Source organism: Pyrgilauda ruficollis, unplaced genomic scaffold, assembly GCF_017590135.1.
Source record: "Pyrgilauda ruficollis isolate IOZ18807 unplaced genomic scaffold, ASM1759013v1 scaffold95, whole genome shotgun sequence".
NCBI classification, from domain to species: Eukaryota; Metazoa; Chordata; class Aves; order Passeriformes; family Passeridae; genus Pyrgilauda; species Pyrgilauda ruficollis.
Genome location: NW_024531599.1, coordinates 104,943 through 131,859, shown reverse-complemented (window position 1 = coordinate 131,859; position 26,917 = coordinate 104,943). Strand labels below are relative to the sequence as shown.

Genomic DNA, 26,917 nt, shown 5'->3' with positions numbered 1-26,917 from the left:
ACTTTAGTAGCCCCCCAGCCTCCATGACAAAGGCTGGGGCTGTCTCCTCCACCCCCCATTCCCGGCCTGCCGGCTCATGCATTTTTCCCTGTTTTCTCACTAGGTTGGCCCATTGCCTTTAAAAGGCGAAATGCTCCGGACTAAATTTGGTCATGTAGCTCTGCACGGTTCCCTGGAATGTCCTCGGGTTTCAGGCTCCTCTGATAGCACCATTCCCCGCCTCCCGCCGGGCTCCATTGGCTTCCCAGCGCCCGAACCGCCACTGGATCCTGTTATTGGCCAACTCTTGGACCGAGGGGTGTCCCCTCTGGATAACCACCGTGTCTCGGGCTGGAGAGCTGCTGAGATTTAACACTTCAGCACCTGCTGCCGTTCGGGAAGCAGCCTTGGAGCTTCGGCTTCTTTTTTTTCTCTTGCTTTGGGTACCACACAACCGCCACCGTGTCTCGCCAGCGAGCCAAGATGTCCAAAGTGGCCAAATACCGGCGACAAGTTAGTGAAGATCCAGATATAGACAATTTATTGTCTACTTTATCTCCAGAGGAGATGGAGGAGCTGGAAAAGGAGCTGGATGTGGTCGATGCGGACGGGAGCATCCCTGTGGAGCGCAGTCAGACAAACCAATCAGAAAACTCCTTACCTGGCCCACAAAACTGTGACACGGCGCTCAACCACCACGACAAGGACAGCAGGAGGCTCCTGCAGCGGGAACACTCGATAGACGTAAGTAACGTTCCCCACTGCTGCTGCGGGAAAAGTGGGAACGCACCTCAAACCCCCCCTTCCCCCGGGCTGAGTGAGGGACGAGATGGAAAACACAAAACCCCAGAAAGGCGTGCGCTTGCTGAGGAGGAATAGCTGTCCTGGGGAGACGAGGGAGCTGGTCCTGGCACTCCGGGAGGAGTGCCAGGACCATAAAATCCCGGTGTTACTAACAAAGCCAAAACCTGTGCTGGTGCCGGGGATTTTCTCCCTGGCCCTTATCTAACATCCCTGGGCAGGGCTGGGAGTGGAGCTGGGATTCTCAGGAGGCTGCTGGAGGGGCCGGTGCAGTGACAGCGATGCCACAGGCTGCGTTTTTTCTTCCCCTCCCTCCCTCCCCCCCCGCCTTTGGAGATCTCTGGACTCTTGAGCCTTTCAGTTCTTCTTATGCAAAAGATTAAACAGTCTCTGGTTCATAAAAATGTTTCCTGGTCTGTGGAAATCACATTGAGAAGCAGGTTTTACCCTATGCCGTTTGTTTTGCATTTATTGTTCACTTAAAATTCCTTATTTTAGTTTGATTTGGGTACATTTATCTCCCTCTCTGCAGCTGGCAAATCCTTTAAGAGTTTACTTGGAGCTCGAGAGCTTTATGTCAGCCCTTTTCCTCTTTTTGTGTTGTGCCTTAGTGGGAGCCAGTCCTGCTTTTCTGTAACATTTATTAACCTCAGTACTAAGAATATTTGGTATGTGCTTTGTGCGTGGAAGCCTGGGAAGTATCTGGTTTCCCTAGTTTTCATGGCAGCTGAGCCAAAAAATGAAAAACAGCGATTCTTCAGCAGTTGATCCATGTGGTCATGGGCTGGTCTCATGTCACAGGCAGGGTTTGCATCTGCTGTGCCGGGGCAGGGCTGGAGAGTATTGGCAGCACAAGCAGTGCCAAGTATTGTGGGGCACTGCTCTGCTCTGGCTCTGATTCCAGATCTATTCCAGGTCACCCAGCTGTACCCTGGGTCTTCCAGCTGGATAATCAATCTGTAACTACCCCAGAGCACTTGGATATTTCTCTTTCTGGATATTTATGGAGTTTATATAGGAGGGTCCTCTTCTGACTGTGGCCTAGATACCCTTATTCCCTTCTAAATATTGGGATGAGTGTGAATGAAAATTGCACCAGTGGGAAAAATAACTGAAGTTTGCTTTTGGAGAGCTGAACAAGGGATTAAATTGTTCCTTCCCACCCCTGTCCTGGGCAGCCTAGGAGCTCACTCTGGCTCCGAGGATAAGGAGCAGCTTTCAACTTCTATATGTGGTGCTTGACATGGGCTGGGGGACAGTGAGTGCTGTTCCCCTCACCACGAGGGCTCTGCCTTGATTTCCTCACCAGCAGAAAATTTCCCTATGGTGGGGAAGTTCAGGTGCTGCAGGAAAACCTGCCTGAAGAGGGAAATGCTTTTATGTAGTCCCAGTCATCTCAGTGACTACTGTTTTGTAGGCGATCCCAAGAGGTGACACTAAAAAATCTGCTTTTTCAGGTGGGAGGACATATGGGTTTGACATCACTTGTGTTGCTGTTTCAGTGTTAGCTGTTGGAGCATGAGAGGTTGATTGGGAATTGGCATAGGGAAGTGTCCATGACCAGGAGGAAGGGAGGAAATTTGTGAGTTTTGTTAAAAAGAGACCTGGGAAACTGCCTGGTTTAAAATAATGTTGTTTAGAAATGCCTGAGAGTGTATGTGCAGTGGGAGAAGACTTGGCATGTGGAAAGGGATGGCCCGGGGAGGACAGACACCTGGATGAGGGTGTAGGGCTCTGGCTGGGGAGGAGGGCAGCACAGGGGTCCTGGAAAATCTCCTGCTGCCCTCTGAGTTAAGGACGTTCAGACCATGGAAGACAAAGCAAACTGGCAACAGGTCAAGTTTGTCAGTGAAAATGGCCCAGTTTGATTGTATTGCAGTAACTGGATAGGGCAGAACTGACTTTCTTCTTCTATTTCAATCCCTGGAGGCCAAGAAAAAAGTATATCCTCCACCCCTTCCTCTCTGCCATTGTTAGGATATGGGATTAGCACCTAGAAAATGCCAGTTTACAGGGCTGGCACATCAGATCATGCTGGTGGTGGAGCAGGGCTGTCTTCTGCCATGGGGCCCAAGGGTGGGGTGGGGTGGGGTGGGATGGGATAGGATGGGATGGGACGGGATGGGATGGGATGGGATGGGATGGGATGGGATGGGATGGGATGATCAGACCACAGGAACAGTCACAAAAAAGAGTGCAGGAAGCCAATGGTCCCCTCTGTCCAAGGAAGTCCCAGGGCTATGTTTTGCTGAAGGATGGAATGAGAACATGGAGCCATCCAGAGCACCCCAGGCAGGTGCCGAACTCTCCCCCAGCTGCTCAGAGCTCTGAGGTCTCCGATGACAAATCCCTCTCATGTGTCAGCAGATTTCATGTTGTTCCAGCCAGCGCAGGCATGGTGGCTGCACTCCCACGGGGTTGGCATTCCCCCAGCATGTGTAGGCATCACCCCATACATGTCCATCCCCGCCCCTCTCATCAACAGCTCCCAGTATTCTGAAGCAAATCCAGAGGAGGTCACAGGGGTGCTCTGAGGACTGGACCTCCTCTGATCTGGAGACAGACTGGGAGAGCTGGGGATGTCCAGCCTGGAGAAGAGAAGGCTCCAAGGAGATCTCCTGAAGAGACATCACAGACAAAGGATAACATTTTCTAGATGTTCACAGGTAATTCCCACTGGAATTACCTCCCATTCCTTCCCTGACCTTGTGCCTGTGCTTCACCACCCCCCTCCCACCCCCTGCCCTGCTCACACATCTGCTTCTGGCTTGCAAAGATTTCTCTTGATGCCTTAAATTAGGAATGCCAGGCACTGTGTCTGTGATATCTCTTCAGTAGGAGGGACAGGAGGGCAGTTTCTCATCCTTGAACTACACAGATTTTATCTGTCCGTAGTTCATGGAATCATGGAATGGTTTGGATGGAAGGGGACCTTAAAGTTCATCCCATTCTAACCCTGCCATGGGCAGGGACACCTTCCACTGTCCCAGGTTGCTCCAAGTCCCATCCAACCTGGCCTTGGACAGTCCCAGGCGTGGGACAGCCACAGCTTCTCTGGGCACCTGTGCCAGGGCCTGCCCACCCTCACAGGGAGGAATTCCTTCCCAGTATCCCACCTATCCCTGCCCTCCAGCAGTGAGAAACCATTGCTCCTAGTCTGTTTCTCCAGGCCCTGTCCCAGGTCCCTGTCCAGCTCTCCTGGAGCTGCTTTAGGCACTGGAAGGGACTCTGATATCTCCTCAGAGCCTTCTCTGCTCCAACATCCCCAGCTCTCCCAGTCTGTCTCCAGATAAGAGGGGCTAGAGCCCTCAGAGCATCTCTTGGCCTCCTCTGGACTTGCTTCAGAAGTTCCATGTCCTTCTTATGTCCTCCCTGCTGTTCTTCCATACCTCCTGATGGGAATCTCTGTTGTGGGACATTGTGTCTTATCTGGGATGTGCAGGAATTCCTCCAAAGTGCAAAATAAGGTATTTTGAAGGGAAAGGTTGAGTTTCTGCCCATGTCACTGTTCTTGCAGTCATTGCCCTTTTCTTGAACTGGCTTCAGGCACCTACATTTCCACCTAAATATTGGGAGAAGTGGATATATTTAGAAATATTGTTAACTACATAATAACACATCTTCTTTGTGATGAAAAGGGCAAACTAGGGTAACTAGGAAGCAGATTATAAACAGCCCAAAATAGACATGAGCTTTGCCCCAACCTTTCCACACTGGGCAGCCAAATTCCCATCTTGGTGATGCAGTAATAAATTAATCTTAATTTTGTCTTGCTAATGAGTGGAAGTATAACCCAGCTCAAGGGTGGGGCTTGGGCCAGTGCCCCTCTCTGGATGTACTCAACAAGGTCCATGTGTCATGCAGGCTGGTCATGAGTGTATAAACGAAGAGATGATTTCTCTTACCTCATGGCTTTTTACTGTCACAGGCAAAGGCATAACAAGAGAAATTCCAGTTAGAAACATGCTTTAAAGTTGGTGCTGTGGTATTAAACTGCCAGAGGGATAGTGGGAAGATATTCTTCGCTGTGAGGGTGGTGAGGCCCTAGCACAGGTTGCCTAGAGAAGCTGTGGCTGCTCCATGCCTGGAAGTGCCCAAGGCCAGGTTGGACAGGGCTTGGAGCAACCTGGGATAGTGGAAGGTGTCCTTGCCCATGGCAGGGAGTGGAACAGGATGAACTTTAAGATCCCTTTCCACCCAAACCAGTCTAGAATTTCATTAACTACCTGGGGCACAACTGACTTGCTGTCACTTGAAATCCTTTTATCATGCCTGGGATTTCTGTCCAGAAGAGGAAAAGCTGTGTGTGCCAGGGCACTGGGGCTCTGTGCAGCTGTCCCTGTGGGATGGGTTTCTCTAAGAGCTGAGCTATGTGAGGAAATGTGGTCTGTGGGAACTGGTCCACTTCCTCTATTGCTGGTGACATCTATAAAAACCATGTGTCTGTGCAGAGAGCGCAGTTATACCCTCCCTGAGAACACCCCATCCATGGGGTCTCTTCCATGATAGTCTTTAAGGGAAAGATCTTTAAAGTCCCTTCCAAGCATAACCATTCCCTAATTCCATTATCTTTCCCACTGGCATTTGTTTAGCCCTAAACACTCTCAGGGAACCTCTGCTAGATGGGACCTAGATGAGAAGGGCTATCCCATAGGAAGGATCTCCACGTGAACCACATATGCCATGGACTGGTGCTTTGGTGTACGAATTCTCCTTAGCAGTTGCCAAGTCCACAACAGGAAGTTTTACTTTCCAAAGCATTCCACAAAATCCACCTGCAGCTGTTCTTATCTTTCCTTGGATTCTCACCTGGCCTCACCACAGCACCCTGGCGACTCCCAAAACACCAAGCACCTGATGGCAGAGGCAGCTCCTCCTTGTGATTTCCCTTCTCTAGCATCACTGTCTTCCCTGGGAATGGATGGAGCCTTCTTCCCTCAGCTCACATAATCATGGAATATCCTGAGTTGGAAGGGACCCACAAGGATCACTGAGTCTAGCTCCTAGCCCTGCACAGGACAGCCCTAAAATCCCACCCACCATGTGCCTCAGAGAGTTGTCCAAATGCTCTTTGAAGCTCTCCTGTAAGGGGAGGACACCTGCATGTCCTGATCCCATCAGAGTTCCCAGTCCTGCCTCTCAACAGGGCTTGTTTTGATTTGATTGCATTCAGCTTTAAGCAGGGATGACTGGGAAGTGCAGGGAAGTTGCATGAGGGAGCATTATCCTGCTTATGGAGGAGAGTCATTCCAGGGCCACAAACCCAGTTTTTTATGAAGATACTCATGTCATGGGTGTCTCTTTCCATGGAAGCCCAGGGACCAGCTTCCTTGAGGAGAAGACTCTGAACAGGGGATGCTGGATGTCAGAGCAGTTTTGCACAGCCAGAGCCAGATGTGCACAGCCAGGGCCAGATGTGCACAGTGCAGATGGTCCCTGTATTTTTGTCTCATGAAGGCTGAACCCCCTTCTCACAGGAGAAGCTGAGGTGGTTCAGTTATCCTCCAGCACCTTTTCATTTTCTCTCGGATATCCCACTCCCCAAGTGCACTCTTCTGCAGGCAAGACCTCCTCCTGTTCCAGGTCCATGCATCCTTATCTCTGCAGGCTCTTGGGAATGTCTCCATGTCCCCAAGCTCTCTTCTTGGAGGCTGGACAGGCTCCTTACAGCCTGGTCTGGATGCAGAGGGAAAAGCAGTGAGCTCAGAGGATTTATTTAATCAAAATTCTGTGTATCTGAAGGATGCTGGTGCCAGAGGACAGCAGATCCTGGAGAAGGATTTGTTTTTACAAGACCTTGGGATGGTCTTGTAAAAAGACCTGCCTTATTTTCTCACTCTCTCAAGGCTTGGAACTTACTGCTGGGTGATTTTTAATCCAGCCACCTGATTTCCGTCTATGGAAAGTGGAGATCTTCAGCAGTGATCCCTTCTTCAACACCACGGGCAAGAAAGCCAGGATTTAAATTTTTTATTAATGCTCAAACTTGTCATCTTTTCATTATAATATCTGGAGGAAAAAACAAGCTCTTTATTTAACTTGCTGGTTCAGACTTGAGGGAATTTGCAAACAAGGGTACAGCAGGGGTTATATCATTCCTTGAGCATCTTCCCAGTTTGTCCCTAACACATGTGTACTGAAACTCTGCTCTTCTGTTTATGAGCCAGTTCTCAGTTCTCTTGACTGCCAAGACCATTCCTCCTCCCTTCCAAGAGTCTTCACTAATTCTCAGCCCTTGCCTTTCTTTTAGCCATGTCCTGACCTGGTCTCTTTTCCCTCAACAGAGAATCTTTATGATTGGAAAAGGCCACTAAGATCATCAAGTTCAAAGAATCCCAAAATCCCAGACTGGTTTGGGCGGAAAGGGACATTGAAGCCCATCCCATCCCACCCCCTGCCATGGGCAGGGACACCTCCCACTATCCCAGGATGCTCCCAAGCCCCGTCCAGCCTGGCCCTGGACACTTCCAGGGATGGAACAGCCACAGCTACTCTTGGCAACCTGTGTCAGGGTCTCATCTCTCTCACAGGAGAGAATGGACTATAATATATTGTTCTGAACAGCTTCTGGCCTCCAAAGAGATGAAAGGGGTGGGTGACAATGGGACATCCATCCAGAGGCTTCTCCAGTGGTTTCCGGCCCATGGAGTGAGCAGTGGGCAAAGTTGTGGGTACTTCCACTAGCACACAGAGAGGAATAGAGCTGGCAGCTTCCTGGGCTTTGCGTTCCTCCATGGATGGTAGCCAAGGATATCCAAACCAGTCACACATTTGGAAAGAAACCAAAGGTATTGAGCCATTCCTATTTGGTCCTTAAAGGAGGCCACAGATGGCCCCTCCAGCTGCACAAGTCACTCTCCAACTCCGTGACAGGAGGGAGCAGCCAGGTGGGGGTCGGGCTCTGCTCCCACTGTTCAAGTTGGACATCACAAGGAATTTCTCCATGGAAAGGGTGGTCATATATTGGACAGGACAGAACTGCCCAGGGCAGTGGTGGAGACCCCTTTCCCGGAGGTGTCCAAGGAATGCCTGGATGTGGCACTCAGTGCTCTGGGCTGGGTTGCAATGTGGGGGGATTGGTCACAGATCGGACTAGATGATCTCAGAGGCCTTTTCCAACCAAATTGATTCTGTAATTCTGTGAAGTCCAGGACATCCCTTTCATTGCTCAGAAATGAAAACTGTTGTCTGTGCTCTGGTGTTTCGTTCTGAGTTTCTGAAAAAGTCCCAACGCTGTCACAAGAGGGATGAGCAGCAGCAGCAGGAGCTGTTACCTGCAGCAGATGATAAAACAACCCTCCAAGGTTAACATAGAAGCAAGAACAATCCCATGACAGCTCCCAGAAGGATCTGCATTGTGGAGAACAGCTGAAAAATGTGAAGCAAGAACACAGGCATGTCTGAGCTACATTCCTAAAAAAATGGTGTGAGAAAGACCTTCACAGCTGGATCGGAGTTTTTGTGATGCCCTTGGGGGCAGAAGTTTTGCTTTCCTTGTTTTTCCTTTTGTGACCAGGGTGAGTTGCAGCACAAAGCATTCCCAGTGACGTGGAGCTCATGCCAAAGGCACATACAAGTCTGGGACATCCACAGTCCATCTAAGGGCACAAGCAGGGAAAGAAACCCACGGATTTCTAGTCAATTGGGGAAAAACGAGTAAAAATCTGAGTTCCATATTTACATAAAGTGCAACAGGGATGCAGATAAATTCATGGAAATGTTTGGAGTGTTTAGCTTATATGGGCTGAGCTGCTCAGGAGGTTTAATATGTGTTTATGTTGAGCTGATAAATAGACATGGAGGAGGAGAAGAGCTGGGTCCGTTATGTGTCCCTCTCTTTCGCAGCACTATGACATCACTTGTGTGCTAAAACCATCTCAGTGACTCAGCTTCCAGCAGGACGCTGGGATTAACCGGTCACATTGCTCCATCCCACCCTTTGCTGTGTGGGAATCGTGGCAGGATGGAGCAAGAGGATCTCAGTGTCAGGGCATATGTTTCGAAGTCAAGGTGTGGCTGGTAGGATGGCAGGCGACAGACACACTGTGGAGGGTCAAGGGTCCTGCTCTGTCCTTTTCTCTGCCCAGAATGTGGAGCAAACAGGGATGAAAACAGAAAGGAATTTGAGCTGTGGAAACAATAAGAGCCTGTCCCAGCCATGGTGTGGCAGCAGGACCAGGGCAGTACCCATCCCCTGTCCTGGCACTACTGGTGTCACACCTTCAATCCCAGTAACAGTTTTGGGCTGCTCAGGACAAGAAAGTCATTGAGGGGCTGGAGCATGACCAGAAAAGGAAACAGAGTTGAGGAAGAGTCTGGAGCCCCAGGAGTGTCTGAAGGAGCTGGGGTGGGGCTCAGCCAGGAGAAAAGGAGGCTCAGGGGGGACCTTCTGGTTCTGCACAACTCCTGACAGGAGGCTGCAGCCATGTGGGAGTCAGGCTCTGCTCCCAGGGAACAAGGGACAGGAGGAGAGGAAAAGGCCTCAAGCTGTGCCAGGGAACGTTCAGGTTGGAAACTGGGAAAAATTTCCTCCATTTGGAGGAAAGGATTGTAAAGCACTGGCATAGGCTGTCCAGGGCAGAGGTGGAATCACCATCCCTGGAGGGATTTAAGAGCTGTGTGGATGTGGATGTGGATGTGGCTGTTGTGGACATGGGTTAGTGGTGAACATAGCAGTGCTGGGGGAATGGTTGGACTTGATGAGCTTAGAGGGCTTTTCCAACCATAGTGATTCCATTATTCTGTGATTTCCTGAAACACAACTGGAGAGGTGCCAGCCCAGGTCATAGAGGTGTCCTGTGCAGTCCCTTGACCATGTGTTGGCAAGCCCATAGTATTTGGGTCAGGATTTGTGCTGCATGCTGCTGAGGGCTCCAAGGGGTCCCTCCTCCTGACAGGGGCACGGTGGCATATGTTGGACATACCCAGCACAGGAATGAGCACCTGCACAGCCATGGCAGCCTCTGCCAAGGAGAGTGATTTGCCATTTTCTTCCTTGCAGGGAATTCTCCAGTTCCCAAGAACCAGAGATGGTGACCCCTGGCATGCCTGGCTGTATGCCTGCTAAGTGGTCTGTCCTGGGATGCAGCTCCCATGTGGTGCCAGAGCCTGAGGAGCTGGTGCTCCTGTTTCCCATGAACTATTTAAGGGAATGACCAGCAAAGCTGGTCTGATTTTCCAGCTAGGCACCTGGAGCTTGGCTTATCTCACCTGCTTCAAGGACCCAGGATCATCTTCCAGCAGTGGGTGCCCACTGCCAAGGGGTATCTGTGACGGTTCCATGGGCTGCTGGATGGGATCCATTGGATACCTGCACCAGCAAGGGGTCTGGAGATGTGCCCATGTGTTGCCAAGGCTGGGAGCAGTGTCCTGCTCCTTGGCCATCCAGCACTTATGACATGGAGGATGGAGATAGGATTAAGACTTGCTAGGGCTGAATTGCAATTCTCCTGTTCCTAAAAATCCAATTAATGCTTTTTGTGGGCTTCCTACAAAGTGCACTGGGCAGAAATCCATCCTAGAGATGTTTGTAGTATTAATTGCTGGTATTCCCTGCCCTTTTCAATCCCTGATGAAGAGACAACCAGGGAGATGGTCTCATCTTGGGAATATCCAGCTCAGCCATGGCAGTGCCAGGAGAAGGGCTGGGAATATGGCAAATAGAAGAGAAAAACCTGGACTTCTAAAACCTGATTTTGTTAGATGATAAAAGGTTTCTATTTGCATAGTATTCAGTGGCTTTACAGCTTTCTGGAAAATGGCTGCATTTCCATGGAAGGGCTGGAGCTCTTCTGTTAAAGGAAACCAAGTTAAAACATTTATCGCCTTAATTCAGGAAAGAGAAAAAAAAAAAAAAAAAAAAAAAATCAGGGCCAGAAGCTGCCCAGTCTCTGGAGAACAGCTCTGCATCTCAGAAAGTGGACTTTTTAAAACATTGCCCTGAGACATGCAAAGACACAGTGATATTTGGGATCAGAGAGGCCTGGGCATAAGGGAAGGGGAAAAGCTGAGTTCCTTGTTAAAATGACAGGGTAATATGTGAGGCAGGACAAGGCAGGGAGTTGCTTACATCTCTCTGGGCTTTAGCACACAGAGCATGGCCAGGGGTCATGTGTGTCCCAGTGCTGAAAGCTGAGGTCCTTTCAACCTTCCTTCCTGCCAAAAGAGTCCAAATGTGCCAAGAGAAATTCTTGGCTGCCTGATCCTATCAAGGAGCCTCGGGGATGTGAGCAGGGTCTCCCACAAAGCTTTCCATGGTATTTGCTCTGTGCTGAGGAGCAGGAGGGTTGTCCAGGGTGTCGCAGAGTCAGCAGAAGCCTCACAATCCTGCTTCCTTTGCAGGTTGCTGGAAATCCAGGTTCAGCAGCTCCCAGGACTCAGCCAAGGACACAGCATTCTTTCTGGGAATGTCCTTGGCTCTGAGTTGTCCCTAGGCTACTCAAAACTGGCTGAGAAATGGAGGAAAAGAGCTTGGGCAGCTTGTTGTGCTTTGGCTTGACTCTAGCAATCCTCTCCAGGAGCAGGTACCCAAATACCAGGAACATCAAATAACCTGCAACCATCCTGCTTATGCCCTCACCCACCTCGATGGCTTCTCCATGCAGTGGGACAGTCTCAGAGGACATCCCTGTCCCTGGGGAGCTCTCACAGGGCTCATAAGAGAGCTGAGGCTCATGCTCAGCCTCCTGAGCCCCAGAGTCACACTGAGGGGTGGAGGGATGCTGGTGCCTCGCTCTTGGGCTCTGGCTAGGATTTGGGATAGGTGGGTGGGACAGAGGGAACATAGCAGTCCTCAGAGTCTGGCAGGTAGGCAGGTGTCTCCAGAGAGTGATGTCCAAAGTTAGAGCAGTGGATTCAATCCTAGAGTCTTGTGGTAGCTTTGAAGGCTTTATAGGGCTTGGTAGCAGCCCTATAAAGGTCTGTAGGACAGACTGAAACTCCCCCAGGCAGTGAAAGAAGATTGGCTTGTTAGTCATGGATCATAATTATACCTAAACCTGCTCATTCAAGTAACTCAACCCAGTTTCCTTCCCTCACCAGTCTGGTCTGGGACTCCCACAGCTGACCAAGAGATTTTGGTGAATTGTCTGTCCGTGTCTCAGAGGTCTCACCTCATCCCTGGGCTTCCCCACTTCCCCATTTTTCCACCACCAAAAGCCACTCAGGATTTGTGTGGGACCAATGTAATTGTGCTGGTGTTGTCTAAGCCATGCCATGCCAAGAGATGATCTGGAAAATGTCTCATGGGCTGCAGGAGGAATTTATTATCCCAGCAGAGGCTGGGAGAGAGGAACAACCCCTTGGCCTGGGCACTGTTCCCAACTCTGCAGCTCTGGAGGGGTTGCAGTTGCTTTGCAAGGAGCTTGGTTCTGGTGGGACAGTCTTTGTTGGTGGCCAAATCCACATGCCAGACAGCCAGCATGGCCCTGCCTGGGGAGCTGCTGGGAAGGAGGGAGGCAGTGGGTCCCCAGAGGAGGGTCATGGTGGGCTCCAGTGCATGTGCAGAAACCACAATCAGCCACCTTGGAGATGACCCTAGATTTTCCAGCAGTACAGATGATTGGGATGGACCTGATCCTGGCTCAAGCTTCCCCTGTCGTGCTCCTGAGGTTCTCATATCATCACAGGATGGTGTCTCACCCTCAGCTTCCAGAGGCCCCTAGAGCTGCTGGTGATATTAGAGACCCAGCCAGTGCCATGGCTGCAGGCTGAGTTCACTGTTTCTGGAGCCACTTTCACAGGAGCTGCAAGTGCAGGTTTGGTCTGAGATCTTTTGCTGACTTGCCCCTTTCCTCATGGGGACCAGCATGACTCATGTCCCCAGCAGTCACCCACACAGAGGAACCTGTGAATTCTTGAATCATGGAACGGTCTGGGTGGGAAGGGACCTTAAAGTTCATCCCATTCCAGCTCTGCCATGGGACACCTTCCACTGTCCCAGGTTGCTCCAAGTCCCATCCGACCTGGCCTTGGGCTCTTCAGGGATGGGACAGCCCCAGCTTCTCTGGGCAACCTGGGCCAGGACCTCACCACCCTCACAGGGAGGAATTCCTTCCCAGTATCCCACCTATCCCTGCCCTCCAGCAGTGAGAAACCATTGCTCCTAGTCTGTTTCTCCAGGCCCTGTCCCAGGTCCCTGTCCAGCTCTCCTGGAGCTGCTTTAGGCACTGGAAGGGGCTCTAAGGTCTCCTTGAAGCCTTCTTTTCTCCAAGCTGGACACCCCCAGCTCTCCCAGTCTGTCTCCAGATAAGAGGGGCTACAGCCCTCACAGCATCTCTTGGCCTCCTCTGGACTCACTCCAGAAGCTCCATCCCCTTCTGATCTTGGGGTTCTTCTGACTTCCCAGCCGAGCCCTCCTTAAACCTCAATGGGGTGCTCCTCCCTGGAGCCAGCATGGAACTGCTCATGCTTCCAAGACTCCATCCTCACATCTTGTTCTTTGCCTGAGCCAAGCACATCCTACCATGGTGAGACCATGAGGGACTCTTCCCAGGACATACCTCTGAAAATAACTGCAGGCTGGGGAAAGCTGGCCCCTTACAAAGACTAAACTTCGGCAAATGCATTTCCATATGTCTCCTCTGCCAGGGATTGATGTACCAGCAGCTACTGAGCCACCAAGTGCCCCTTCCCTCATCTTGGGTACAGGATTTGTGAATCCCTGGGTAACACCTCTCCTCTCCTCTCCTCTCCTCTCCTCTCCTCTCCTTCGAAATCTGCTCTGGACACAGCAGGGTGACTGTGCCTACATTCCACCTGCTAAACAAACAGCCAGATCAATAACTGCCATTAAACCAGCCATTTTCCACCCCAAAATGAGCTATGGGACTTTTGGGGTGGGAAGTGAGACCCTCACTCCACCTCCAGATTCACTCTCCCCATTCCCAGCTCTATCCCCAGCCCCATCCCTTGCTCAGTGCTGGAGCAAGTGCTTGGATTCCAGGCAAGAAGTTCCCAGTCTCCTTTGCCTTTTAAGGCAACATCTGAGTGGGTTTGAGGGTTACAAATGCTAACAAGCCATGGCAATGCTCATTTTAGTCTATTTAGAGGAAACGGGAAGGCATTTCAGTTCATCAAAACACTGGTGATTAATCAACCGACTACCAGGCTGTTTTCATTAGGCTTATTTTTAAAGGTCTGACACGCTGTGTAAAAATATTCCCCTAATAAATGTGCTTGTGGCAGAGGGAATGGTACAGAGGGGGTGCAGCAGCACTGGTTTCCAGGTACCTAAGGTAAATATGCCAGTGGGCAGAGAGAAGTGAGCAGGCAGGACTCGGGATAGCCATGAAGAGGGGACAGCTGGCCCTGAGCTGCAGGAGAAGCTGTGCTGGTGGCCACGGGGGCAGCCAGGGGCTCCAGAGCAGGGGAAAGGTGCTTTTCTCGCTCCGCTTCTCCACCCCTGAAACACAGCTCTGCCACCAAGCTCCACTTCCAGTTGCACTTCCAGCCTGAAGGTAAGGACTTTGGAATTATCACCAGTGGTGGGCTGGTGACACCTGAGGCTGGCTGCTGCAGCATGGGCTGGGCCAGTGGGACACACCGAGAGCCCTGAGATGGTAGAAAGGCAGGAGGAGACAAGGACATGTTCCCTCTTGGGCACACACGTGGCCTCAGGCAGGGCCCGGAGCAGACCTGCTTTGGAAATGACCATAGGCTCCAGCAAGGGATGGAGATATGACCCTTAGTTTTAGAAACACAGATCTGGTTTCTTGCCTGAACTTTTTTTCCTGCTTATTCCTGTCCCTCTGCTGCCACTGGAGCTGGGTGTGTGCCAAGGGCTCTCCCAAGGCATCTCCACAGGAGATGAAGCAGCTTGAACCCCTCTTATCCCCTGCGACCATCCCGCACTTCTTCCCGTAACCTGCAGATCTTAGACGGGATCCTTCTGTTGCATCCCAAATTTGCTGTAAGCAAATGATCCCACAAGTGGCAGAAACACCCGTGATGGTCACTTCATATCTGTTGCATTCCCTTGTTCCCATGCCTGGGGCCACAGCTGGCTCCTTTTCCCCCAGCTTCTTTTTCCTGACTTCTCCCAGCTCTCTTTCCCCTGATTCCTTTTCCCCCACCTCTTTTCCCACATCCCATTCTCTGGCTCCAGGTCTCCTCTCCCCCAAACCACAGCATGTGGACACATGGCCACACATCCATGGATGGAAGCTTTAACCACGTAACAGGACACACCCAGCATGTGCTGCAGCAGCTTTCCCAAGTAGGGATTTTCCATGGATTTAATTTTCCTCTAGTTTAATTTGCTTGGAGTAAACCATCACCTTCTCCAAGCATGGGAGATGTTGCTGGTCATTCTCACCAGAGTTTTTCTCCCTTTCTCCAAGTTCTGTTCATCCCTGGCCAAAGGCTTTGCTCTTCTTTGTCTTGGATGTGCCCACAGTGCTCAGGGGAGACTCAGAGCTCACCAGTGTTAGGCTAGGTGAGCTTGGGCTGGGAAGGAGAAAGATTTTTGGAGCAGTTGGCATGGAGATGAGGCTGCTGGCTATGACTCGATGGGTGCTCAGCCTGGGGTCACCAAAGAGTCACAGAGCCTTGAGGAGGATAAATGTCCCTTCTCAGAGGAACCTGCAACCTGGGCACTCCCAAACACCATGGAAAGGCCCTGTTGGGTGCCAGCAGGGGAACACCAGTATCCTCATCCTACAGTCCTCCTGCCAGGGCTCTTCCTCCACCGAGGTGCTTCGGGATGTCACTGAGCATTTGTGCACCATTCTGGTGCTGGGAATAGACCACAGCTTGGTGAGAAGGACCCCTGGCTCAGTGCCAGAGGAGGTGGCATCACCTGCTCCCTGCAGCACCCAGGACTGCATGGGGTGCATGGGAGCCCCATCGCTGGCCCCTGGGGTGGCAGCAGTGGGGGCTGTGTGGACACCAGGCCAGGCTCTGTAGGGGTCTGGCATGAGCCTTCCTGTCCCTGTTCAGCCTTGTGCCAGGGAGCCAAGAAATCGCTTAACTAAATAAACAGCTCTCTCGTCCTCGATGGCATCTGTTTATACACCAGGTACAAACAGTCCCCAGGGCTGCCCATGCACAGCCAGTTCTTTCCACAAAAATCCGTCCCTGAGGGCTGGCAGTACTGCATATGGGGAAAGCTCAGCCTTATGCTGCCCCAGCATGGACACTGTGGAGCCCCACGATGAAGAAGAGACCAGCCTGACTCCTGTGGTGTCAGGATTCAGATCTGGGGGTTCCAGGCACTGGGTGAAGCCACCTGATCATGAGAGGATCCAGGGAGATTGTAAAGGTGTCACAGCTGCATCTCCCAGAGGCATCTTCCTTCCTCCTTTCCCTTAAGTCCTAAAATCCCCCCAGCAAAGATGATGAGCCAGGCCAGTGCTGAGGACCTGTGTGTTCCCTAGCTGTGGAGGAGGGAGAAGGGCATTTAAATTGCCAAACTTTGATGTGAAATTTATGGTAGTATCATCATCTGAACAGCAAACTTGGTCCCAGTGTCAAGTTCATCTCCCTTCAGCCACCTGAAGCGTTGGTTCCTCTGCCTTGGGAATGGATGTGTTTCATGTCATGGAGTCCCAGACTACTTTGGGTTGGAAGGAACCTTAAAGTTAATCCCCTGCCATGGGGGACCTTCCACTGTCCCAGGTTAATCCAAGCCCTGTCCAACCTGGTCTTGGACACTTCCAGAGATGGGACAGCCACAGCTTCTCTGAGCAACCTGTGCCAGGGCCTCACCACCCTCGCAGGGAGAATTTCTTCCCAGTATCCCTCCTAACTCTGCCCTCTGGCAACTGCCAGAGGGAAGGATGGGAACCATATCAAAGGTTGCACTAATGCCGATGGAAACCCCTCCCAACCCCTCAGCCTTGGTTGAAGGCTGCAATGAGGCATTGGCTGTGTCCCCAAGCTGCTGGAGTTGGCTATGGCCAGCAGCAATGCCCAGGACAGGCTGTACCAAAGGCAAGGGTCACGTGCTTGTAAAAATGACCAAAACTTCCTTCTGACCTTCCCCCAGACTCTCCAAGCCCTTCCCTCTTATGATGTCTTTGGACACTGGGAGCAGATGTGCTGGGAGAACCTCGTGCATTAGAAAGCTGTAAATTACATGTTCCCATTTCCTTGGTTTTCTGCTCAAAAGTGCTAACTGCTGTTGAAAGCAGAATGGTTTTGCAGAACCCAGGGTTGGAGTGACTGCTGGGTCAGCAGTATCACTAGGGACACTGCTATGGGCTCTCCCCTGCTTGCACACACATCCAGGACAGTGTGGAGAGTGTTGGGCTACAGGCTGTGAAAAGCCACCAAGCATCCAGCTGGAAATCATTTAGGAAAGGTGGGAAAGCACCTGGGGCTCACAGGGAGACAGGCACTACCTCCATCCCTAGTTAGAAAAATGATTTAAAAAATTATAACTTAGAGGGGGTATGAGAGAAGGTGCCTCCTACAGCTTGTTCTTTTATGGCCTGTTAGGGAGGGTGTCCTGCAAATCTCCAGAGCCCTTTGGGAGGAGGGGCTGGAAGTAGAAGGAGAGCAGAGCTGCCTTAGAGAGCTGCAGCAGGATCTCATCACACCTGGGTCCTGCAGGCTCTGCCTGCATTCAAGGAACTCAGATGCTGAACCCTTCCCTAGAGCTGGGACCTTGGCTGGGCCAAATATTCCTCTTCAAAGGCCAGCCACAGGCTGCAGGATGTTCCCATGTGACAGAGGTCAGTGACAGTGAGACGGGGGTGGCAAGTCTGTAGGTCAGAGGCACCTGTTTCTGTAATTCCCAGTTGTTTTTCTCCCACTAGGAAAGCAGATTGAGCAAGAATAAGGGAGACAAAAATCAAGAAGAAAAAGGAAAAGAATCTCCTTCCAATGAACTGGCCCAGAAACAAGATACTAAAGTGGGGAAAGCCTCTAAAAAGGAAGAAAGTGTTCAGAAAACAGACCTGAAAGGTAAAGCTGAGACTGAGACCAAGAGTAAAGAGAACAAAGCTATGAATGATAAAGTCAAGGCCATGGAGAAAAAGCTGATGGGGAAGGACAAGAAGGAGGAAGAGAAGGGTTCAGCATTGAAGAAGGACACAGGGAAGAACAAAAAGGGGGAAGAGAAGAGCTCAGAGTTGAAGAAAGATGCAGGGGAGGATAAAAAGGAAGAAGAGAACAGCTCATCTTTTAAAAAGGAGGATGCAGGGAAGGATAAAAAGGAAAAAGAGAAGGTCTCAGCAGCAAAGGAAGAGACAGAGGAGGAAAAAAAGCAAGAAGAAAAGGATTCAGCATCAAAGGACACAGAGAAGGACAAAAAGGAGGAGAAGAGTTCAGAATCAGAGAAACAGGCAGAAAAAGACACAAGAGGGGAAGGTAAGAAAGAAAATGATAAAAAAGAAGAGGAAAAGGCTTCAGCTGTGAAAAAATCTAAGGCAGATGAGGATGATAAATCCCAGACAGAAACAGAAAAGGCAGAAAAGGTGGAGGAGAAACAGGAGGCCAAGGCAGCAGCCGGGAGCAGCCCTTCCAAGTCTTCCTCCAGCAGCTCTGCAGATCAAGCCAAGGACGATGAAGCCTCCAGCATCTTTGACGAGCTCATCGAGAAGGTGAAGAACAACGATGCTGAGGTGACCGAGGTCAACGTGAACAACTCCGACTGCATCAACAACGAGACCCTGGTGCGCTTCACCGAGGCCCTGGAGTTCAACACTGTGGTCAAGGTGTTTGCCCTGGCTAACACCCGCGCTGATGACCACGTGGCCTTTGCCATTGCCATAATGCTCAAGTCCAACAAGGTGCTTACAAGCATCAACTTGGACTCCAACCACATCACAGGCAAGGGTATCCTGGCCATTTTCCGGGCACTGTTGCAGAACAACACACTGACGGAGCTACGTTTCCACAACCAGCGGCACATCTGTGGGGGAAAAACAGAGATGGAGATTGCCAAACTCCTGAAAGAGAACACCACGCTCCTGAAGCTGGGCTACCACTTCGAGCTGGCTGGGCCACGCATGACCGTCACCAACCTGCTGAGCCGAAACATGGACAGGCAGAGGCAGAAACGCCTTCAGGAACAGAAACGGGCACAGGAACAGGGGGAGAAGAAAGACCTCCTGGAGGTGCCCAAGCCTGGAGCACTGCCAAAGGGGTCCCCCAAAGCATCCCCACAACCATCCCCCAAGGCTTCCCCCAAAAGCTCTCCCAAGAAAGGAGGGGCACCCACCATACCACCCCCACCTCCTCCTCCACTTGCCCCACCACTGATGATCAACGAGAACCTGAAGAACTCGCTCTCACCAGCGACACAGAGGAAGTTAGGAGACCGGGCACTGCCAGTCCAGGAGAAGAACTCTCGAGACCAACTCCTGGCAGCTATTCGCTCCAGCAACCTCAAACAGCTCAAGAAGGCAAGTGCAGGGCCAGGTGGGGCCCATGCACAGGGTGGGGCTGGGGGCTGAGGTCATAGCCACTGTCACTCTGGCAGTGTCCTCTCAGGAGTGGGGTTGTGTCCAACTCCTGCACAGGGGCAGATCCATCCCTTTGCCAAGCACATAGGGAAGGAAGATCCATCCTTAAATACCATCCTGCAGAGCAGATGGGGTCAGCAGGTCCATCTCTTGGCAGAGAGCATGACAGGTGCAGATCTATCCCTTGGCTCCTGTGTTAGGCAGATCCACCAGGATCCAGGGGCTGGGACACCAGGAAAAACCCATCCGTAAGTTATAACTCACTGGGCTCTTGATATCTTCTTGTTGTGGCTGAGCCCATGCCCCTGGGGTAGAAGGTGGCCCAGGATGGCTGGAGAGGCTTCATCTGCATTTTAACAACTGAAACATTTGTTGATGTCAGTCTGGACTTGACTAATCCTTTTGAACTCTTTACATATGAGTGACTGAATGTTGCTCTGAGGGTACTGACACAGCACTTGGGGACCAGCAGAGAGGTGTGGCCTACTTCTCAAAACAGCTAGACTGTTAGCCAAGGGTGGCCTGGGTGCTTGAAAGCTGTGGCAGCAACTGCCCTCCTAATACAGGAGGCCCATAAATTCACCCTTGGGCAGCACATTGTCAAGTATGTACCCCATGCAGTAATAACTGCTGGAATAAAAGGGCCTAATGCTGGTCCCAGCATGGAGCCTTGAAACCTCTCACACACTCCAGGTGGTTTGTGTCCCTGCTGGGCTGTCCATGGGCTGGAGTGTGGGGGCAGCCAGCCCGGCCAAGAGAATGAGGTCATTGCATGGTTTGGGTTGGAAGAGACCTTTAGAGATCATCTCTTTCCTGTCATGGCCAGGGGACACCTTCCACTAGCCCAGGTTGTTCCAAACTCCATCCAGCCTGGCCTTGAACACTTCCAGGGATGGGTCAGCCCCAGCTTCTCTGGGAAATCTATGTGAGGACCTCCCCACCTTCACAGGGAGGAATTTCTCCCCAGTAGCCCATCTAACCCTGCCATGGATGTCCCTACACCATGGCAGTGACATTCCTGCACCCCTTCCCATTGCTCGCCCAGTAATGGGGTGTGCTTCCCTGCAGGTGGAGTTGCCGAAGCTGCTGCAGTAGGGTGCGGGAGGATTTTTCCCCTGCAGCCCATGGCAGACCCCCAGACACTCACCTTTCTCGTGACAAGCCCTTTGGAACCTGCAGTGACCGACGCTAAGGAGCAGGGATCTCTCTGGGACACGGAGGATGGGCCGGGCCCAGCAGGACATGATGGAGGAGGTTGTATTTATTTTTTGATGGTTGTGAAGCCTTCAAGCTCACTCTTCTACCAGCACTGTGCCCCACCAGAGATGCCAAGAATAGACCAGGGGTCTGCAGAACTGATCCTTATGGAAATCCCCCGTCAGAGCACAACAAAGGGGTTTGGCACCCCACTCTATCCAGGGTCCAGCCTGGGGTGAGCAAGAGTACCCCCAGCCTTGGGGAGGAGCAGGGGACACCCAGGCCATCATCACATCACCACAAGGTTTCTGGGTGGCCAGCAGAGTTTTGGGATTCAGCAGTGGCTGCAGAGTCGGGGGTTCAGGCTTGACGTCAAGAGGAATGGGAGGGTGGGAGAAGGGAGCAGCCAGGGAGAGAGGGGGCATGGAAGTGGTGGGACACAGGGAGCCAGGCTGGGGCCAGGAGCTTGGGGCATCTTGTACGCACCCACAGCACTGCAGGGGGACCCCCAGAACCCTCAGAGCATGGAAACCAAATCTGCCCCAGAGAGAGTAGGGAAAGCACCAGCTCAAGCGGGCAGTGGGTTTTGGGGTCATATGATGCCCATCCTCCCCCACCCCCCATCCTTCCTGTCGTGACACCTTGATCACGATTTGTATGACTGCGGCCACTGCATCAGCAATAAAGCTCACCCAATGCTTCCCGTGCCTCTGGACAGGTCCACACCCCCAGACCCCAAATTGAGGCGCAGGGGGTGTCTGGGAATGGACTCAGCAACCTCAGCCAGGGGCAACTCTTCCCCCTCCCACACCCATAGCCCACTCTGAACTGGGCACACTGGGACCACCTGGACAACCCAGCCTGGGTGTCTCTGGTCACCCACCCAGAACCCCTGCAAATGGGGCACCCAGGACCCCCCAAATGGGACAGCCAAACCCCCCCAAATGGGGCACCCTGCTGCTACTGGACACAGACAACCAGGCACCCAGAGCGATGCAGACTCCCCAAAACTCTGGAGTCATGAAGAATTTGACATCCCAGCACCACCCCACAATCATCTAAAACCCATTGAGTGCACCCAGAACTGAGAATCCTGGGGCTGCCTCAGGGTCACCCCGAACTCCATGGTAATCCGGAGCTGGGTGCCTCAGGGTCACACTAAAACTCCGAGGTGACCCCAAAACTGAGCACCCCAAACCCCCGGGGTCACCCAGAACTGCTCTTCCCCCTGACACCACGGGGCCAGGGCCGTTTTGGGGATGCAGCAGCACACGGGCGTCCCCTGGGAGGCTCGCCCTGTTCCGGGACACCCACGTGCGTGGCTGAGAGGCGGCTCCCGGCACAGGTGAAACGCTGTTTTGGGGAGCATTTCTGCAGCCGCGCAGAGCCGTAGCCCCAGCGGGAGGAGCAGTATCCGTACCACGGGGTCCTGATGCCCCTTGCCCCCGCACTCCTGCCCCTTGGGGCGGCCCCTGCTAACGCGGGCAACGCGGGGCCATTGGGACATCCCACACCGAGCATCCGGCCGGCCCCGCGGTGAGAGCACTAGGGGCATCACCCGAACACCGACGGTGTCACCTAGACCTCGGGGGGCCGGGGCGGACCGGGGCACTACAGCTCCCGGGGCGGAGGGAGGGGGGCCCGGCAGGAGGCGCCGTTAACGAAGCGGAGGCGCTGCTGTGCGCGGCGGGGCCGGCAGGGGGCGCCGTTAACGCACCGGGGCCGCCGTTAACGAACCGGGGGCGGAGCGGCGCGCGGCGGGGCCGGCAGGGGGCACGGTGCAGCCCCGGCCCCGTCCGGTCCGTCCCGGATCCGGTAGCGGCAGCGCCCGACGGGGGCTGTTGGGGGTGTCCGGCTCCGCTCCCCCCGCTCGGTACCGGGGAACCGGCGCAGGGCACACGGCGGCGGCGATGGACGGCGGGGCGTCGGCATGAGGCGGCGGAGGCGGCGGGGAGCATGGCGGCGGCGGGCGGCGGCGGGGCGCGGCGGGGGCTGCTGAAGCGGAAACCAAACTTCACGCTGCAGGAGCTGGAGGTGCTGATGAGCGAAGTGCTCCGGTACGAGCCGCTGCTGTTCGGCGCCGCCGCCGGTACCGTGAACGCGTACGAGAAGCAGAAGATCTGGTGGCGGATCACGCACAAGGTGAACGCCGCCGGCCGCCACCAGCGCGACATCGGCGAGGTGAAGAACCGCTGGCGGGGGCTACGCCGCCGCGCCGGGGACAAGATCAGCCGGCACCGGCTGGAGCGGCAGGCTCCGGCCGGCAGGGCCGCCGCCAGGAACGGGAACACCGGGAATAACGGGAGCAACGGGAACGGCGCGGCCGAGCCCGGCCCGGGGCCCGCCCCCGCCCCCGTCTGGGGTCCTCGCGGCGCCGCCGGAACCGACCCTCCGATGCTCAGCGCCGAGAGCTCGGCACAGCACGGTGAATGTGCGGGCAGCGGCAGGGGGACGGGGCGGGGATACGGGGGTGCTGGGGCTGGCACGGAAGAGTGGAGAGACGTACATGGAGGACCGGGACTCGGACGTGCGGAACCGGGACTAGGACAGGGGATGCTGGGACCAGGTTGCAGGGGGAGCGGCACACAGACCCTGGCACTGGGACCGGTACCGGTGTATGGTGGGACAGGGACATGAAGAACCAGGACACAGACATGGGAGACCGGGACAGGGACTTGCTGGGTGACCGGGATGGGCATGGGGGATGAAATAGGGGCCGCGGATGAGGTGGAATGGGACATCGAGAAATGGGTTTAGGAAGTAGGGACAAGTAACAGGTACATGGGGACGCTGGAACCAGGACATACGCATGGAGGAATTTCTCCCCAGTACCCCATCTAACCCTGGTCTCAAGAGAGACAAGGACCAGGAGCAGAACATGTGGGACCAGGACATGGACATGGGAAACCAGGACACAGACACAGGGCCACTGGGACTGGGAGAGGTTGGGAGGAACAGGGACACAAGGGGACCAGGAAGTGAGGGGATCAGGATACAGGAGACCACAGTAGTGGCATGGAGATACTGTGACCAAGATGTGGGGGTCCAGGACACAGACTGGGACTTGGATGCAAGAGAACTGAGACTGAAACAGGTCACTGGGACCAGGACAAGTGCATGCAGGGACACAGGAGACCAGGACCAGGGTGTGCAGGACCAGGAAAGGGACACAGCCAGACCAGAACACAGGGGCAGGTGCATAGAGAGATGGGGATGGGGACTCAGGGGACCTGGATCAGTACCTGGAGAACCAGGATACAGGGCATCAGTACAGGGACATGAGGAACTGGGACAGGGACACAGAGACACTTGGACCAGTACAGGGACATGGAATAACCAGGACACAGGGGACCAAGACAGAAACATGGTTCTGGGACAGGGACACAGAAGACCAGAGCCAAGAGCAGGGGATGAGGAGCAAGAAACTGGGAGCAGGACAGGTGTGTAGAGAGACCAGGACAGGAACACAGGAGATTAAGGCTAGGACAGGGACACTGGGACCATGCCATGGGGGACAGGGACAGGGATACAGGGCACAATGGCAGGGACATGGAGGACTGGGACAGGGACATGAGGGATATGACAGCATCCTAAGGCATCACTGGGCCTGGGAAGATACATGGAGGGACTGGGACACAGATCCAGGCAAACAGGGCAGGCATGTGAGGACTGGGACCAAGATGTGGGAAAAACCAGGACCAAGACACTGGGACCATTACAGGTGCATGGAGGGACTGGGACAGGAACAGTGGGGCAGGGACACAGAGGGAACATAGAGTCAGGGCAAAGGGGTATGAACATGGAATATTGGGACAGGTGACAGGGATGTGGGAGGACCAGGACAGGGACATAGGAGACAAGGAGAATAACAGGGATACCTACTCCAGGACAGAAGGGTACCAGGATAAGGACAAGGATATGGGTGACTGGGATTAGGACAGGGACAAAAGGCACAGGGTACTAGGACCTGGACAGGGATAAGAAGGGGCTGGGAAGCAGGCAAAGATGTGGTGGGACTGGGACAGTGACATGGGGCAGGACCAAGACAGAGACAAGGAACATGCCAGTTACTGGGACCAGAACAGGGACATGGGGGTTAGTGGGGTGAGAACTGGGACATGCTGGTACCAGGACCAAACAGGGACATAGAGGCACCACACTCAGCACAGGGATGTGTGTGCACTAGGGCAGGGATGTGGGGGTACCAGAACCATACAGGCACATGGGGACACCACATTCAGGATAGGGGTATGGGAGTACTGGGAACAGGAGAGGGACAAGGGACAGGGGATGGGGTTGAACTAGCATGAGGGACACGGGACTATGGAGATAGGTATAGATGGAACCAGGACTGGATGCAGGAGAGGGGATGTGGGAGCACAGGGATGGAGACAACAGGGTGTTTCACTTGGTCCGTGGGGCACTGGGGACACGAGAGATCCCTGCAGCTGTCCTGTGCTCCCCTCTGTCCCACAGGTGTCAAGGAGGAGCCGGTGAAGGAGGAGCCTGTGGAGGTGAAGACTGAGCCCTTCCACGGCCCTGCTGCCGACGGCATTCCCGGCCGCGGCTCAGACTGTCGGCTGCCCCGCACCGGCATCTGCCCGCCCAACGAGCTGTGCGAGGGCTGGAGCCGGAGCCCCCCGCGCTCCGCACCCTCCGAACTCTCCCTCGGCGACCTAGGCGGGCAGCAGGAGCCGCTGGGCTCCGACTTCCCGAGCCTGCTATTGGAGCAGGAGGCCGAGCAGCTCAGTCACTGCGGCGCGGGAGAGGGGGGGCCCCCCGGGGCGGCGGGGCTGGACGGGACCCCCGAGTGCCCCCAGCTCAGCCTCGTGCAGTCCAATGAGCGGCTGGTGCAGGAGATGCGGGCGTTCCGCCGGGAATACGCCGAGAGCCGTCGGGAGACCACGGCGGTGCTGCGCGGCATCGCCCAGGCGCTGGGCGTGCTCAGTCGGAGCCTGGCCGAAATCCGTGACCTCTACCTCCGGGAGCGGGGGGTCCCCAAATCCTGAGCCTCCCACGCAGCTGGCTGTGTACACACACCCCTACCCCTCCCCCCAGAACCAACGTCGCTGCTTTTATTATTATTTTTATTATTATTTCTTTTCCTGTCCATCCCACCTCAATAAAACTCGGAGCTGCACCCCCACGGCTCCCCGCACTCCAGGCACCTCAGACGGTTTTTGGGGATGATGCAGGGGGCTGGGAGATGGGACAGGGGTTTGTTCTTCCAGGCGGCTCTGCCTGGCTTTTCTCCTGGACTGATGGACTCTGGTTGCAAATTTAGCCAGCAGTGCTGGCAGGCATGAATCCCACCAGGAACAACCATTGGGGTGACATACCACCCACCCTCCCCTGCTTATTCCTGTCCAGGGGAGCGGGCATGGATAGAGGAATTGTTCATGCTCCCACAGTCCCAATCCCGGCAGAGAATTTACTGTTTTCTCACCCAAAAGATTCCAGGGTGGTTTCATGCCCCCGTTTTGAGTGAGGGGGGCTGGGTGGGCAGCAGCACTCCAGGCTGGCTCATCCAAGCGGCTGATTTGGTGGGAATTTCCCGTCCCAACACAATTTTGGGATGGAGAAGTCTCGGGAGCAGAAGGGAGAGAAGAATTTCATGTTCCCCCATATTACAGTTCATGGGAAGGGGTTGGGGGCATTGCCCTTTCTTTTTCCCCATTAGAGCCACTGAGATGACACCAGGCTGTGGGCACAAGACGTGGTTTAATGCCAACCCCAGAGGGAAGAGCCGGCGTTGAATCCGGGGTAGGTGTGCAGGGAGACAGCAGTGCACGGCCCTCGGAGGACCCCCCCGGGAACCCCTCCACGGGTGCTTGGGGCCACTGGCACCCAGAGCCGGGGGAGTAGGCACCCACAAAGGGCCCAGTGTGCGGCACAAGGGGCCACCCTGTTCTGCTGGCACCAGATCACACCAGGATGGCTGGGAAGAGCCCTGCCCAGCGCCAGCTAAGGCAGCCCCCCAGCGCCAGGGGGGGTCCCCAGCCTGGCCCCGCTGGCCGGCGGCGGGTGTGGGGGCCCCCGCGGGGACTTACGCTCCAGGGTAGCTGGGCTGTGCCGGGACGTAGGGTGGTGGTGCTGTGGGGGGAACAGATGGGGTGTCACCAGGCCACCAGGCCCCCTGAGGAATAGGGAGGGTCCCCCTTCCCCCCCGGTGCTCACCTGTGGGGTTGTAGACAGGGGGGCCGGAGGGGTACATGGGGTACTGGGCAGCAGGGCCGGGTGGGGGGTACATGGCCATGGGAGTGAAGCCAGGCTGGGGAGGTGTAGGGCCAGCTTTGGGGTCCATGGGGAAGGGAGCTGGGGGAGCTGCGGAGTGGTAGCTGGACAGGGGAATTTCCGGGCCTGCAGGAGAGATTGGGGAGGTCTGCGGCACCCCAACACAGGGACAGGGATGGTGCCTAAGGGTGGCGGTGGCCCTCGGGTTTGTAGCCACTGGGGTGTTATCCACACCCCCACCGCGGTGCCCAATTTTCCCCCCCCCCATCCCTTCAGGTCCCACCACCTCACCCCCCCAC

The 26,917-nt window shown here is 54.2% G+C and overlaps 3 protein-coding genes across 4 annotated transcripts in view; 2 read left to right on the top strand and 1 right to left on the bottom strand.

Moving 5' to 3' along the window:
• Window positions 1-247: 247 nt before the first annotated feature.
• LMOD1 (leiomodin 1) lies at window positions 248-21,085 on the top strand. Its single transcript, XM_041489578.1, has 3 exons — window positions 248-723; window positions 17,538-19,127; window positions 20,256-21,085. The coding sequence occupies exons 1-3, from the start codon at window positions 463-465 to the stop codon at window positions 20,280-20,282; spliced, it is 1,878 nt and encodes a 625-aa protein (XP_041345512.1). The 5' UTR covers window positions 248-462; the 3' UTR covers window positions 20,283-21,085.
• A 149-nt stretch (window positions 21,086-21,234) lies between these two features.
• LOC121365412 (myb-related transcription factor, partner of profilin-like) lies at window positions 21,235-25,524 on the top strand. Of its 2 annotated transcripts, none has more exons than XM_041489580.1 (2): window positions 21,235-22,809; window positions 24,861-25,524. In XM_041489580.1, the coding sequence occupies exons 1-2, from the start codon at window positions 22,341-22,343 to the stop codon at window positions 25,391-25,393; spliced, it is 1,002 nt and encodes a 333-aa protein (XP_041345514.1). In that variant the 5' UTR covers window positions 21,235-22,340; the 3' UTR covers window positions 25,394-25,524. The 2 variants fall into 2 exon arrangements, with proteins under 2 accessions (XP_041345514.1, XP_041345513.1); XM_041489579.1 differs by having other exon boundaries at window positions 21,235-22,815.
• A 562-nt stretch (window positions 25,525-26,086) lies between these two features.
• The window catches only part of SHISA4 (shisa family member 4), a 4,213-nt gene continuing 3,382 nt past the window's right edge, over window positions 26,087-26,917 (bottom strand). The window contains exons 4-5 of the mRNA XM_041489581.1: window positions 26,562-26,744; window positions 26,087-26,477 (exon numbers count right to left, since the gene is read on the bottom strand). Of these exons, the coding sequence (XP_041345515.1) occupies window positions 26,431-26,477; window positions 26,562-26,744 (230 nt within the window). The 3' untranslated portion in view covers window positions 26,087-26,430. The remainder of the gene's footprint in view (window positions 26,478-26,561; window positions 26,745-26,917) is intronic.